The sequence below is a fragment of the Balaenoptera acutorostrata genome, chromosome 16 (assembly GCF_949987535.1).
Source record: "Balaenoptera acutorostrata chromosome 16, mBalAcu1.1, whole genome shotgun sequence".
NCBI lineage: Eukaryota > Metazoa > Chordata > Mammalia > Artiodactyla > Balaenopteridae > Balaenoptera > Balaenoptera acutorostrata.
The window spans coordinates 11,108,337-11,122,132 of NC_080079.1; the positions used below are offsets into that span (position 1 = coordinate 11,108,337).

A 13,796-nucleotide genomic window follows, 5' to 3' on the forward strand; every position below is an offset into this window, starting at 1 on the left:
AAGATGGACACAGAGACACAGGGGTGGGAGTGGTTACTTCTACCTCCAAACAGGTGTGGAGATGGAGGACAGAAAGGGACAGGCAAAATTTCCCCTGGGATTGTTTCCCTTAGATTAATGTTTCCATGGCTTAAAAAAAGTTGGAAAATCCTGGGAATGTCCCAGTGGGAAGAGAGTGAATTGTCTGTGCTTATTAAATGGGACCTGAGAGAGACCAGGACAATGAACTCCAGCCACTCACTGCTTCAGGATGCAAAGAACATACTGACACTTCTCGGTGCTTGAGTTTTCCCCACTAGTTATGAGAACAGGGCTACTCTTCTGAAAACTCACTAATGACATGGTCTGTTACAGGCACTTCGTGTAAATTAACTCATTCAATCCTCACAGCAACCCTATGAAGCAGGCTCCTTACTTAATGGATAGAAAACTAAGGCACAGAGAGGTTAAGCAACCTGCTAAAAGTCACACAGCTAATAAGTGGTAAAGTGGGAATTTGCACTCAGTCTGTTTAAATCAAGCTCTGTGCTTCTAACCCGTGCTGTAGCCGTTCTCACCTCAGAAGCAAGAAGCATTAATAAAGCATGGTAAACACGTTTACTCTGGAGTTGGAGAAGGAAAGAATGGGGCTTGTTTCCAGGAACATGGATAAGTCATAGAAGTGTTAGTGGCAGCTGTCATGAATTAAGCACGTACTATGTATTAGGGCCTTTCCTCACATTGTCTAATCCTCTAGCTACTCCGCTGGGGGAAACATCCTCCTTGTACAGAAAACAAAACTGGAACTCAGGGAGATAAGGGAACACACAAACTCATGCAGCTACTGGGACCATGACGCTCCAACCTGGGCTGCCGTGCTACCTGGGTTGGAGTCCTGAATCAGAGTGATCACCTTAGCCCAACAGCCTCATCTTACAGATAAGGAAACTGAGCGTGAGATCATCTTGTATCAAAGAACATCCTGTAAACTGCTAATTAAATGTGCTACACAGCACCCACATATCAAGATAACATACAAAAGTCATTAAGCAGAGCCTGGGATGTGGCTGGTTCTGCACGATGCTCTTCCACAGGCAAGGAAGCCAGAGCTCTGTGGAGCAAAATGAACACGTGGAGCAAAATGAACGTGGGGAACAGACCCAGATCTAGTAGAACCAGGCTCAAGCCCCAGCTCTGACATTTTCAGCTCTGCGACCTTGAGTATGTCACTTAACCTATTCACCTTTGAGTCTCAGTCTCAGTGTCCTCATCTATCAAATGGGTATAGTGATGATATACATAGCAAAGCATGGTTGCGAGGATTTAAATTCACTGAGTTGTTGTTGAATGCTTCTTACAGATCACACCCTAAGTGAAGTGTTGTAAGTCTATCACCCTATTTGAAGCTCCCAACACCCTGGGGAGGGAGGAAAGTGTTGTTAAAGCCCCCTTTTACAGATAAGGAAACTGAGGCACTCAGAGGGGAGGTGATTTTCCCAATTCACGAAGCTAGTAATTAGCAAAGCTGGGAGTGGACCGAGGCAGTCCACTCTAGAGCCCCTGCCAACTGCTCACCCATGAGGCCCAGCGGAGAGTTAGTATCCAGGAAATTCTGATTGTTGTTCACCAGGGAAACCTGTGAACAGATGACCAATGCCAGGATCCTGTGACCAGACATATGGGAATAGAGCGCTTTAAGCTCCAGCCCATCTGTGCAGGGAGGTCAGGCACAGGGAAGAGCCCTATTAGCCCAGGCACCTTGCCTGTGCCCTACAGGACCAGTGTCTCCAGCAAGGGCCCTGCCTTGTGCATCCACCAATGAAACCAACACAGGAAGTGCCATCCGTCCCGGCCACTGCTACACGCAGACAGTGGGTAAACCTGGGCACTGATACAAGGCACTGTGTGGCCAGCATGCTTCTGGGAATCTGCCAAGCATGGAGCACTGTGTGTGCAGGGAAGGGCATGAATGTGCCAAGCGCTTTTAACCACCAAAGCGGCTGAAGCCAGGGCACCTGATGTTAGGGTGCTAGCCAGAGAAGAGCTTGTCCCTGGGGTTCATCCACATCAGACAAAACAGTGGGCCCAAAGTGCCCTAATTCCCAGCACCTGACAGAAAGGTGTGCTGCGCGGTGCTTCTAACATCTCAGGACGAGCAGACACCTGGGAAAGGCCCTGCTGTGGGCAAACAATTATAGCCCGTCACAAAGCCGAGAGTGAAGACTTTTCAAAGGTGTCTAAAAATTAAACTATCACAAGCCAGCTTTGTCTCCTTTCCTTCCCTCCTCCCCCCAAATTGACTTTATTTCCATCGTCCTTAGAAGCATCCTATCCAGAATAGAAACCCCTGTTATCAAATCAACACAATCTCAGTAATATTCTACAGAAGTAAATCTTCTGGACATATCAGTATCATGGCCAGAGCAAAACGAGGGGCAAAGGACAGGTCTTGGGTACATTTTTTTTTAAGCCAAGGAAAGAAATTGGGAAACACTTACCATTCCTTCAGTTCCCTACCTGAGTCCTGCCTGCCCTTCAAGGGCTTTCCTGTGACGCTGAACCATCTGACTCATGTTCATGTCTGTGTCCCCACTAGACCAGAAACCACACCTTATTCAGCTTCGCACCTCCACTACCTGCTGCTGGGCTTGGCTCAAGGAAGGTGCTTCGTAACTTTCCGCTGAATGAACTACTACTTAACTTACCTGAAGTTGTCCACAATCTGCCTGGATCCCTGCCACCCTCGGCTCCCTGCACCACACAGCACTCCAAGCCAACGCCTATTCGTGGGGCCCACACGGCCCTGGCTCTGCTGTGCCTGTGCCTTTACACCTGCTCTTCTGTGTGTGACACGCTGCACTCACCACCTGTCCAGCTCACCCGAGCCCCCAAGGAGGCAGCACAGGCGAGTGGCTCCAAGGCCATCTGCGGTCTGACTGCTGGCATTCAGATCCTGGTCCAGCCACTGATGGTTGTAAACCCTGGATAAGCTGTTTAACCTCATGACAGTTTCATTTTCTCCACTGAAATGATGGGATAACATAAGTGCCAACCTCAAAGGATTCTGAGAGAATTCACTAAGATGCTGTTTGTAAAATGATGAGCGCAGTGCCTGCATTCAAGAGATGTTGCCTGTTGTTGTTACTACCATGCTGATGAGGAGGAGGAGGAGGATAATGATGAGGGTGATGACGAACATCCCTAACAGTTCACCTGAGCCTTTCCTCTGGCTCTTTCCAGATTCCACTCTGCTTTAGAGTACCATGTCCCCCAGGAGCCTGCAGGGGTCAAATCTGATTTGACTTCCCATCGCCTGCAGTTCCTATGGCTTTCCTCACCCACATCCAGCTCCCAAAAGTGTTCTCTGGACACACAAAGACACGACTACTACAGACAACAAGGAGGGTACTGAAAAGCAACACCCAACACCAAAGGAGTCTTCCTACACCGAAAAGTAGGCTTTCAAAGATGATCTGATAACCTCCACATGTTCAGAAAGGAAGTATGACCTCTTTTGAATAAGGGAGCAGCTGATGGTTGGGAACATCCAGGAAATGTTAAGTCAAGACTCAGTGTGTGAGAAAAGAGTTCTCAGCCTGACTCTCTGGTCCACAGGAGCTCAGAGTCATCAAGGGAAACAAGCTCCTAGAATCAAATGGTCCAACCACACCCAAGTTTCATGTTGACAGATATAGTCACCTCAGCTGATGGTGCCAAGGACAGAGGAAATGCCAGCCAAGGGCTTCTTGGTGATGTCATTACTCCTCACTTAATTCCCTAACATTCTGATATTATTTTTGTGACATTTGAACAAGTAGCTCCTTTAAAACACACACACACACACACGCGTGCGCACATGCGCGTGTGCAAACAGGCACAACTCCAGAGACACTAATTTCCCAAATAAAGAAACATCAGGGTTATAGCAGCTGCTTTTAAAAAACACTTTGGTTATTAGAAAGTTAGCAAGTTTGCCTTTATATTAAAACATTCTAAACAGAAGTAGAGGAGATCCCAGGATTCTGTTTATGCATTAAATAATGAAATTTGAGCTTTCTAAGGAAACCAAGCTATTTTTTAAAAACAGTGAAAATATGTTCTCTTACAAATTCTTCTATAAACACCAGAAGGTTTAAAAGGATCAAAAGCAGAAAACTGATGTCTTGTATTAAACTCTTAATAAAACCCAGGAGAACAAACCTAATTTATGTGGTGACAAAGCATTTTTCATCTTGTGTTACACATCTTCTAAATGTATCTACTGCTTTCCTTGTGTTATTATGGAATCGTACTAAATCTTGTGACCAAATGAATGAAATTCATCAACTACTATTAACAAAACAAAAGGTTGAACTTATTTCATTAGGAGACTAGAGGGTATGAATCAGTGTTTGTGGCTGAATACCCCTCTATTCTCCGAGAATCACAGCACTGAAGAACTCCTTTACTGCCTCCTTCCCTTCACTGCCAGCATGCAAATGTGCTCCATCCTATTTGTGTCTGCAGCCAGAATATTTGTGGCGTTTTTATCTAGACTTCAAAACAATCCACTGTTCACAAATCTAGGACACAGCCACAAATTTCTCACAATATCCCAAATGAACATTCACTCCAAACTGGGTTTTACAGCACACGAAATGTGAAATCTTTGAAAATGGAAACAAGTGATCAACAGAAGCTTTCCCTATTAAAACCATGGAGTAAACCAGTTAGACACACACTAGTTACTTTATTTCTAGGATTTATGGAAGATTTGAGTTAGAGCAGAAATGGAAAAAAATCTGATTTTAATACTCAAGTGTAAGGTAATACCCTACTCACAAGCACCCTACATTTTTCAATTTCCCCGATATTTACAAAAATCCAGTTTATTTTCCAGCAGAAAAGTAATTATGAAAAAGCAATTAAAATAATACTGTAATGCTCATGTAGTGTTCCGGGCACTTTGGGATGTTTGCAGACACAAAGATCTTTCCAATCATCACCGATGAATAAGATTTCCTCCACAAAATCAGAGGGGTTTCTTTCACAATGCAAAAATATTCCTCATGTTCTCTATAAAAGCTCTGGAACAGTCATTTAAGTTCCCAGAGGCAAGACACACAATGGCTGCTCAATAGGAAAAAGCTTCAAGCTACAAGGCTGCCCACCCAGAAGCTGCATTATTGTTCTGTAACACGAGGGAGCTTCAATATCGCCTCTGCTACAGAAAGGCCTGAAGGCAATTCTCCAGGAGCCAGTGAGCTTCAGCCAGGAGTCCTGGACACTCGGCTCCCGATTGCGGGGCAGCCTCCTGGCCGCGAGCAGGGCTCAGAGCTGGCTGCTCGGATGCGAATCGTGGCCCTGCTGCTCTCTAGCTTGTGTGGCTTTGGGCAAGTTCCCTCATCTCTCTGGGATGCAGGTCTGCACCTGCAAAATTCGGGCAATAATGACATCTTCCTCACTGGGATACTGGGTGGGACTAAATGAGATAACCCTTTCTTACGCTCTCAGCCAAGGGCCCAGCACACAGTAGAGGAAGTGTAAGAGACTGTAATCGACAAGGGGCAGAGCGAAGAGGTAAAAATGTCCCAGTATATCCACCAGCTATTTGGGTGCTTGCCCATTTATCCTAGGACCAGAGATGCTGTCAGGGGTGAGTTACACATAGTGGTCTCATCACTGGTCAACTGACCAGCAAAACCCAGAAAAGTGGTTACCTGAGTACAGCTACATTGAGGTTTTTTAAAAAATAGATGGAGCAGGAAACTCTGTTCACTAGTTTCTCATCTTATTTTACTCTAAGTATTTGGAAACAACTCGGGTTTAGCTCAGGTAAGCAGGGCCCTTCTTTTCCAAAGCGTCAGGCAATTGCTCTCACATGACCAAGCGGCGACCATCCTGATCTGGAATTGAATTTTAATTTGATGGGCAGCTCGCCTCTTTTTTTTTTCAGGCTGCTTGCCATCATCAGCAGGGGTTGGAAATGCAGAAATGAAAGCCCATTTGGTTCATACTTGGGAGAGTGGTCAAATCAGCCATGAAATCATGGTACTTACAAACATGAGGCGGGTAGGTACGTTGTCTGACTGCACCAAAGGATTTTTATAGAGCCAGATCTCCTCCGGCTGGATGACTCTCTGGAATGGATCCAAAAACTCCGTAAAACTGAAACGAAACAAAGAAAGAGGCGTGAGGGCTGAGCACTGGAGAAGGTGGCCCCTGCACACGCTCAGCTGGACGATCCGGCCTCTGGGGGAGCGGGGGGAGGACAGGCGGCCCGGCTGATGGTTCTCGGCCAGTTCCAACTGGGGAAAGATGGAGGTAGTTACCGAGACTGTAGAATCTCCTGTCGCCACCTGCCAGCGAGGACTAATCGTGGGCATAAGAGAACAGCTGTGAGGCTGACATACAAAGACTCTAGAAACTTGGGGATCCAAAGTAAACTGGGAGTTGAAGTCGAGAATGGTGGCTCAGACTGGGGCAAGGCAAGGCCAGCAGCACAGGTTCTGGGAACGAAATCGACTTGAGCTGGAACAAAGGTGAGGGAGCAGCAGGCAGGACTAGAGAAAGAACCAGTGGTGTTCTTCCCTCCACGCCACCCCAGACGGCACCCCGCCACCAGCACCACCACCAGGAGGCAGACTGAGCTTCGAGAGAAGACGGAAGGTAGAGACAGGAGAGAAACACAGAGGAGAGGAAAGGAGGAAGGGAGAGGGGGATGCGGTGCTTCCTGGGGCTGCTTCCAGGAAAGCAGACAGCTCTAGACCTCCATCTCCTCAGCTCGCCACCTCCCGACCCCTCACATCCTGGGAGCCCCAGACACCCAGGCGGATGAAGAGAACTACCACCAAGAGAAAACCTGGGGGGAAGAACAGAGACTGCAGGTCTGCTCTGCAGCTCTTGGCCATCGGGCCGCCTCCCAGCTCTCCAGCTCAGCTCTTGACCTGGTGAGTTCAGTTCAGAATGGCTTGAGATGTGGCGGAGAGAGCGCAGGGGCCAGGTGACTCAGGGCTTGAGTGCCAGGCGAACGAGTCTGGCTTTGGAACCAAGGATGAATTCTGCAGAGAAGTGTAGAATGAAATTTCCAATTCCAGATAGTGGCGAAGATGGGGAACTGGAGCAGAACAGAGAAGGGAAGGCAGAGAGAGTTAGGAGGTTATGGCAGCTGTCCCAGCAAGAGACAGCTGCAGAGTGAAGAAAAGGGCAGGACAGAATGGAAGAACGTGCACATGGGAGGTGGGGTGGTCAAAGCAGATTCCAAGGGCTCTGGCTTGGGCTTCCAGGAAAAGGTACCATTACCAGGATGAAGAGGAGGGGGATTGGGGATGGGGAGGAGTTGGAGGTCAGCTGTCATCTCTAGGAAACCACACCCAGGTGACCAACAGTCTGGGTTTGCCCAGGACTCTCCTGGTTTTAGCACTGAAAGTCTTGTGTCCCAGGGAAAGCCCCAGTCTTAGGAAAAACCTAGATGGTGGGTCATCTTAAAGCCATCCCAGCCCTGGGACAGAATCAGGGGTCTCACAGCCTTGGTTTCTACCCTAGACTTGGGCCTTTGTATGATCATGATTTGTTTGTATGTCCAGCTACATTGGGAGGGTGTAGAGGCTGGGGGTCACTCCAGGGCTGTGTCCTCAGAGCCCAGCAGGATGGGACTCTCAGCGACTGCAGAATCTGATGTCTGTTCAGGACTCTGAACAGCTGCCACAGAAAACACCCTCAGTCTGATCAGCCTCATGCTGAATCCTATCATGTACCCACAAGAGACCTAAAATTCAACCTGTCTTTTGTGTCTCTCTATACATATCCCTCCCTCTTTCTGTCTCTCTCTCTTCCTCTCCTCCCCTCCCTCTCCCCCCAGTGGAGGTTTTAAGTCCTAAAACTCTGTTCCTCTGTCCGTGTATTTATGTAATTTCAAGAAGAAAGCGGTGCCGGCTCCTGACTGTTTCGTTCAGCACTGTGTCCAGAACATTTCTACCGCAGAATCTTACTGCAAGTGCCCTGAGATCCCGTCATCGATGTGTAAGGTAACTTCTGCTAACGGCCCTCCAAGCCTCCTCCAAAGTGAGACACGGGGGAGCATGCCGTCTGGGCGCTGGGAAACCTGCTCTCTGCCCGAGCTCTGCCATTAAGCTGCTCTGTGCTTCAGAACAAGCCACTTCTCCTCACTGGGCCTCAGTGTCCTCACCTGCAACACGGGAGGTTGGGCTAAGCCAGAGGTGACAAATGGAGATGGGTCAGAACCACTGGAGACACCCTACCCCAGACCTACAGTCTTGGTATGGACTGGGCCTGGTATGTGCATTTTAAAACACTCCCCAGGTGACCATGAAGGGCCCAGCACTGAACGGAATGACCCCTAAGGGTCCTGAGCCCTTGTCCTTAAGGAGAGGAGACTTAGAGATTTAGCTCTCCATGCTAACAATTCTTCCATCTGCTGCAGGACAGGCTATGGAGTCAGGCCCATCCACGTTCAAACTCCAGCTCCGGCTGTGCGGCTCTTAGTGAGTTCCTTAACACCTCTGAGCCTCAGTCATCCCACCTATAGAATGGGCACACCTTAAAGTGTGGGAGTAAAAATAAAATGAAAGAATATAAAGTACCTAACAGAGCATGAACAGAAAGCAGCATTTTATCACCCTTATCATTTTACTCTTGCCTCCATCTGCAAGTTTTTACTAGACAGTTTTCAGGCTTTTTTGGGGGGGGGGTCATTTTGTAACAACCTACTCACTGCACCCCAGTGTTTTTAAAACATTTTAAATATAACTAAGGAAAAAGAATTTTGTTTTAGAGTTGTTTTCGAGAATACACTTGTAAAAACCAAAGCTTTCAGAATACTCCAGTTACTCTGGCTGCATAGCAAATTACCCCAAAACTTAATGTCTGAAACCAGTCATTTTGTTTTGCTCATGATTTTGTGGATTAGAAAACTGAGAAGGTCCAGCTAGGCAGAGTTCACTTAGAATCTCTCATGTGGTCACAGCAGTTAGATGTCAGCTGGGGCTGCATCACCTGAAGGCTTGACCAGGCTGGACATCAGGATGGCCTGTCACGTAGCCGCCGTGGGTGCCGGCTGTTGGCCAGGAGCTCAGCTGGGGCTGCCGCCTGGAGCACCTCACATACTTCTCCAGCACCGCAGTCTCAGCATAGTCAGAATTCTTCATTCTGCTGGCTTCATCCAGAATGCGGGTTCCAAGAGGACCAGGCAGAAGCTGAATGGCTTTTCTGACCCAGCCTCCAAAGTCTTGTGGCATCACTGGGTTACATAAGGTCAGCCCAGATTCAAGAGAAGGGACCCTACTCTACCTCTTGGCAGGGGTGTAGCAAAGTCCGCATTACAGAAAAGCAGGTAAGATGAGAGATATGGCTGTAGCCACCTTCCAAATACAATCTGCCACCCACAGGCTGTCATCACTGTAATGGTCCTGCAGCTCCCACTCTCAGAGACCCCAGAGCCTTGATTCCTGTGTCCTCCCCACACCGCTGGCCGCAGGGCCAGGGAGCCGGCACGCCGCTGAGCACTGTCCTTCCTCACCTCCTTGTCTCCCCAGGGACACTATCCTCACAGCCATTTTCTAAAGCCTCATGCACCCAGCCTTTTGCACGATTCCTCACCCCACCCTGAGTGGCTGCAGCCAGAACACATCTGTCAAGCAAATTATATCCTCTGGGAGGAGCAGTACCAAGAAAGATAGATGTCCCTTCTCCAGCCATGCACCAGCCACAGGCGTCAGCTTCTGAGAATCCAGATAGTGAGGCAGCTACGCAGAGGACATGGGTCTCAAAATGCGAACAGGAGCAGAGGTGGATATGTGGTGGAATGGAAAGCTCTGGAAGGTGTGTTCCTAAGAGAGGGCATGCCAGGCCTGGAAACATCCTTCCATGAGCTCTTTGTAAAGTGATTTGGAAACAAGGAAATGGAAACCCCGCTTCCACGTGAGGAGTTCACGCATGGGCTCTAACTGCCTGCTCGGCAGGGCTCACTACACACTGAGGAACCCCCAGCAGCAGCATGTACGATCAGGGCTTCCCAAATGTTAATGTGCCCGGGAACCACTTGGGGGTCTGGTGACTGAAGATACAGCAGGTCCAGGGATGGGACTGAGGGCTGGCGTCTCCAACAAGCTTCCCGGTGATACTGATGCTGCTGATCTGTGGATCAAACTTGGAGTCGCCAGAGGCCAGGGCGTCAGCATCACCTAGGAGGGAGCTTGCTAAAAATGCAGAGTCTTGTGCCCCAGCCAGGATCTACTGACTCAGAATCTTCATTTTTAACAAGACTGGTGTGAGCGCTACAGTGGGAGACACAGAGCTCTCGGGGAAAGCCAGTGCTTCCCAACTTCAGCCATTTAAGAACCAAGTTGGCCGGTTTTGCCTGATCCGCCCTCCACCTGTACTGTGACTTTTCTTCAGACTTTGTAAACTAAAATGAGTTTATGGGGAGGGTGGGAGGGAGGGAGATGCAAGAGGGAAGAGAAATGGGAACATATTGTATATGTATAACTGATTCACTTTGTTATAAAGCAGATGCTAACACACTATTGTAAGGCAATTATACTTCAATAAAGAAGTTTGAGAAAAAAATAAATAAAATAAAATGAGTTTATTCTAGAAGAAACTTCATGTTACTGCTGAATTATGAAATCAGGATTCCCTCTATAAACAGCTGGTAAACATCATAATAAATACAATGAAAACAAAAGCACGCTCTTAAATTCTACCTTGATGCTTTTGCCTCTGGGCGGAGGCCTGCCTTCTCTGTGAGGTTAAACGAGACCTTCCGCGATGGAAGGAGAGGAGGCGGGGCGCATGTGCCCCCTCCGTGGTGTCGAGTCAGGTAGGTCACATCCGTGTGTAATCTAAATCCACCTTGCAAAGCCCCTACAATCCTCTCCAGCACCACTTGTGTCACAGGAAAGGCAGAAAAAAGATGAAAAACAAAGATGACAACTCAAAAGCACAGCAATCTGGGGCCATTCGGTAGAGAAGAAAATAGCCCCACTGGTCTTAGTAATGCTTGCAAGCATCAGCATACCCCAGGCCAGTATAATGACCAAGGTCCTTGAGTTTTCAAGAAAAGGCTGAAGAAAGTGTAGCAACTCTTTGACCACTGCGAGGTGTGTAAAACCACATTGCTTACTTTCATTTCCAATAAATACAATACAGAGGAAAACATCTCAATGCCCAGAAAGGGTCTGACAGATCCACCGATGCAGAGTTCCTCATAGCCTGAGGCTGAGAATCAAAACTGTCCTCACTGTGAACGGCATTTCTGCATCACTGCAGAGACTCATGGAGAAAAGGAGATTTGATGTGACGATCCTCCAATGACATGGCTAACTGGCCCCGTTATCCATTTTCTCTCCTGATAGGCTGAAGGGCAGAGAAGACTCCTAACACTTCATCAGACTTAAGACCAAAAGTAAACAGAAAGGAAGGGCTCTATGTGAGAAGGAAATCTAACAGGTCAGAAAGTATCATTTATTAATTGTTCCAAAGAACAGATGCTAGTTAATGAGACCACACAGGTGTGAAAGCAGTGTTTTCTCCATTGTTACTGATAAACTCTGATTCAGCAGCCAGGGCCAGTCCAGCCTCAAAAATAACTGACTTCTTCCCCCATCAAAGGCATTCACTGAATCTTAACTATTGTCAACAATACCACTGCACTTAACTGAGATTCCAAAATAAACTAAAATGTCTAAACTGTATAGATCAACATGTTTTGATATGAAAAGCATGGAGTTACTACTAAAGGAAACAGATAATTTTCTTTCGTGAAAATGATAACTGTCTGAAGTCAGGTAACTTGCTGCTGGATTTTGATCCAAGACATGCTCCTTCCAATTTCTTTGCTGTTTTAATTGGACAGTTATCTTAAGCTAACATTATCTTCATTTCAAAGTTGGGACAGTGTTACTCGTTTTCTCCTTTGTTTTCTGATGATACAGTTAGAAGAATTTGGAAAACATACACTGAAAGTTCAGACATTCTTCTGACTTGATGCCGAGCAATTCTCTCTTCAATGCATGCATAGTTTATGCATAGTATAGATGCTTTAATCCTCCTTAGACCAGATTCTTATCTACATACCTCATACACACACACACACAAACATGCATGTTCACACACACACACCAAGCCAGAACTTGAGTGAGCAGAACGCAAGCAAAAGCAAGCAATCTTCTAAGATACAGGGAGACCCACCAAGGTTAACTGAAATAGGAAAGAGGCAGAAGGAGATCTGATGTTGACACAGAGTGAAAAGCAGGCAGAAGGCTGAAGGAGGAGTAAAGCCAACGCCACGCAGATAAAAACATCGTGGTGTTCCAAGTAGGCAGCCAGTTACTCCTTCTCCCCAAATCACAAACACACGGCCTGTCGCCCTTCTGTGGTCCCCTGAACCTCACCAAGGAGAAGCAGATGCAATTCCAGTGTCACGCACTGCACCATGGGAGGCTCTCCAGGCCCAGCCGGGCATCAAATAAAAACATCACTTTGCCCCTTGGAGGATCCCCAGACCAGGGCCAGCTAGGATAGCATTTAGAGTGGTGACAGATACACACCACGCTCACACACGCTCGCAAACACACATACACATGCACGCACACACACTCTCTCCTGGTGGCTAGTCCTGTGTGCATAGCTCACCCTGCCCTTAAGCAGCCTAGGATACATGTCTGCTTATAGAGGAAGGGGTGCAGTAGGGACAGACAGTGGACTTCCATCTTTGCCTATTGCTTATTCATTCAACAAACATTTACTGAGTGCCTGTGATGTACCAGGTACCGTCCTGTGAACCCTGGTGTAGAAAACACATACAGTCCCACTCTCGTGGAGATTACAGTCAAGCGTTGCTAAGTGCCACCTGATTGAGGAATGAGATGCCAAGGTCTTTAGTTACAGGTATCAGAACTCTGACTATACAGAAGCTCGCCACCCCACTCCACTTTGGAGGGCCTCACTAGTTGGACCCATGAGATGGCCTCCAACCTGGAACTGCATGTGAGGACCCTGGGCCCCTAGGGATGTTCCAGGGTGTGAATCTATTACTGTCCACCTGCTCAATGTAGCAAGGGATTCAGCCCAAATCTGGGAACCCAGAGGAATGGCCACTCTTGACATCACAGTATCAGGAACAGCAAGTCCCTGAACAAGCGACCACGATGCTACTGTCCCCTGTGCCTCTTCTGACTCAAAGTCAAGTTCTCAAAGCCCCAGGGTCTCCTCATTATCTAAAGGATAATGGATTCCATAGATTTGTCAATGACCTTTAACTCATGTACCTTGATAATATGCTTTTTTCAAGATAGGTTAACATTTCTGTCACATACTAGACTCAGATTTCAACATCCTTTCCCCCAACCATAAAAAACACAAGATTGTATGGGAATATGAACTTAATCAGACCATTAACTTGGTTCAAATCCCTGATTTGCCATTTGCCAGCTGGGTGACTTGAAAAAAGTCACTTAACCTCTCTGAGATTTAAGATCTCCCTCCTCGTATCCCAGGATGGCCGTACCTCCCAGGGCAGTAATAATACTGCTATCGTCAGCAGTAATAAATGTTAGGATCTGGCACAGCGCCTGGGGCACCAAAGGGCTCAGCCAAAGGTGGCCGCTGTTCTTGCAAACATGAACAAGAAGGATGCTGATGACATGATGAGCGGCTGGAAGAAGCTCTCCCCTCCCCCCTTCCGCCCCACCCAGGGCAGTGAGGTTGCACGCTGCAGGAAGGAGACTGGACAGCACAGGTGAATGTCAACAACTACCACATCCTTTCGCCATTCTATGAGGAAACAATGGCCCAGAAGGTCACTTTTGAACCTTGCG

General features: G+C 47.6%; 1 protein-coding gene across 4 annotated transcripts in view; it reads right to left on the reverse strand.

Annotated features, from left to right (window-relative positions):
- The window catches only part of PLPP4 (phospholipid phosphatase 4), a 197,281-nt gene that overhangs the window by 147,003 nt on the left and 36,482 nt on the right, over window positions 1–13,796 (reverse strand). For all 4 annotated transcript variants that reach the window (XM_057531167.1, XM_057531165.1, XM_057531164.1 and 1 more), the window contains exon 2: window positions 6,018–6,126. In XM_057531167.1, coding sequence (XP_057387150.1) covers window positions 6,018–6,126 — 109 coding nt within the window. The remainder of the gene's footprint in view (window positions 1–6,017; window positions 6,127–13,796) is intronic.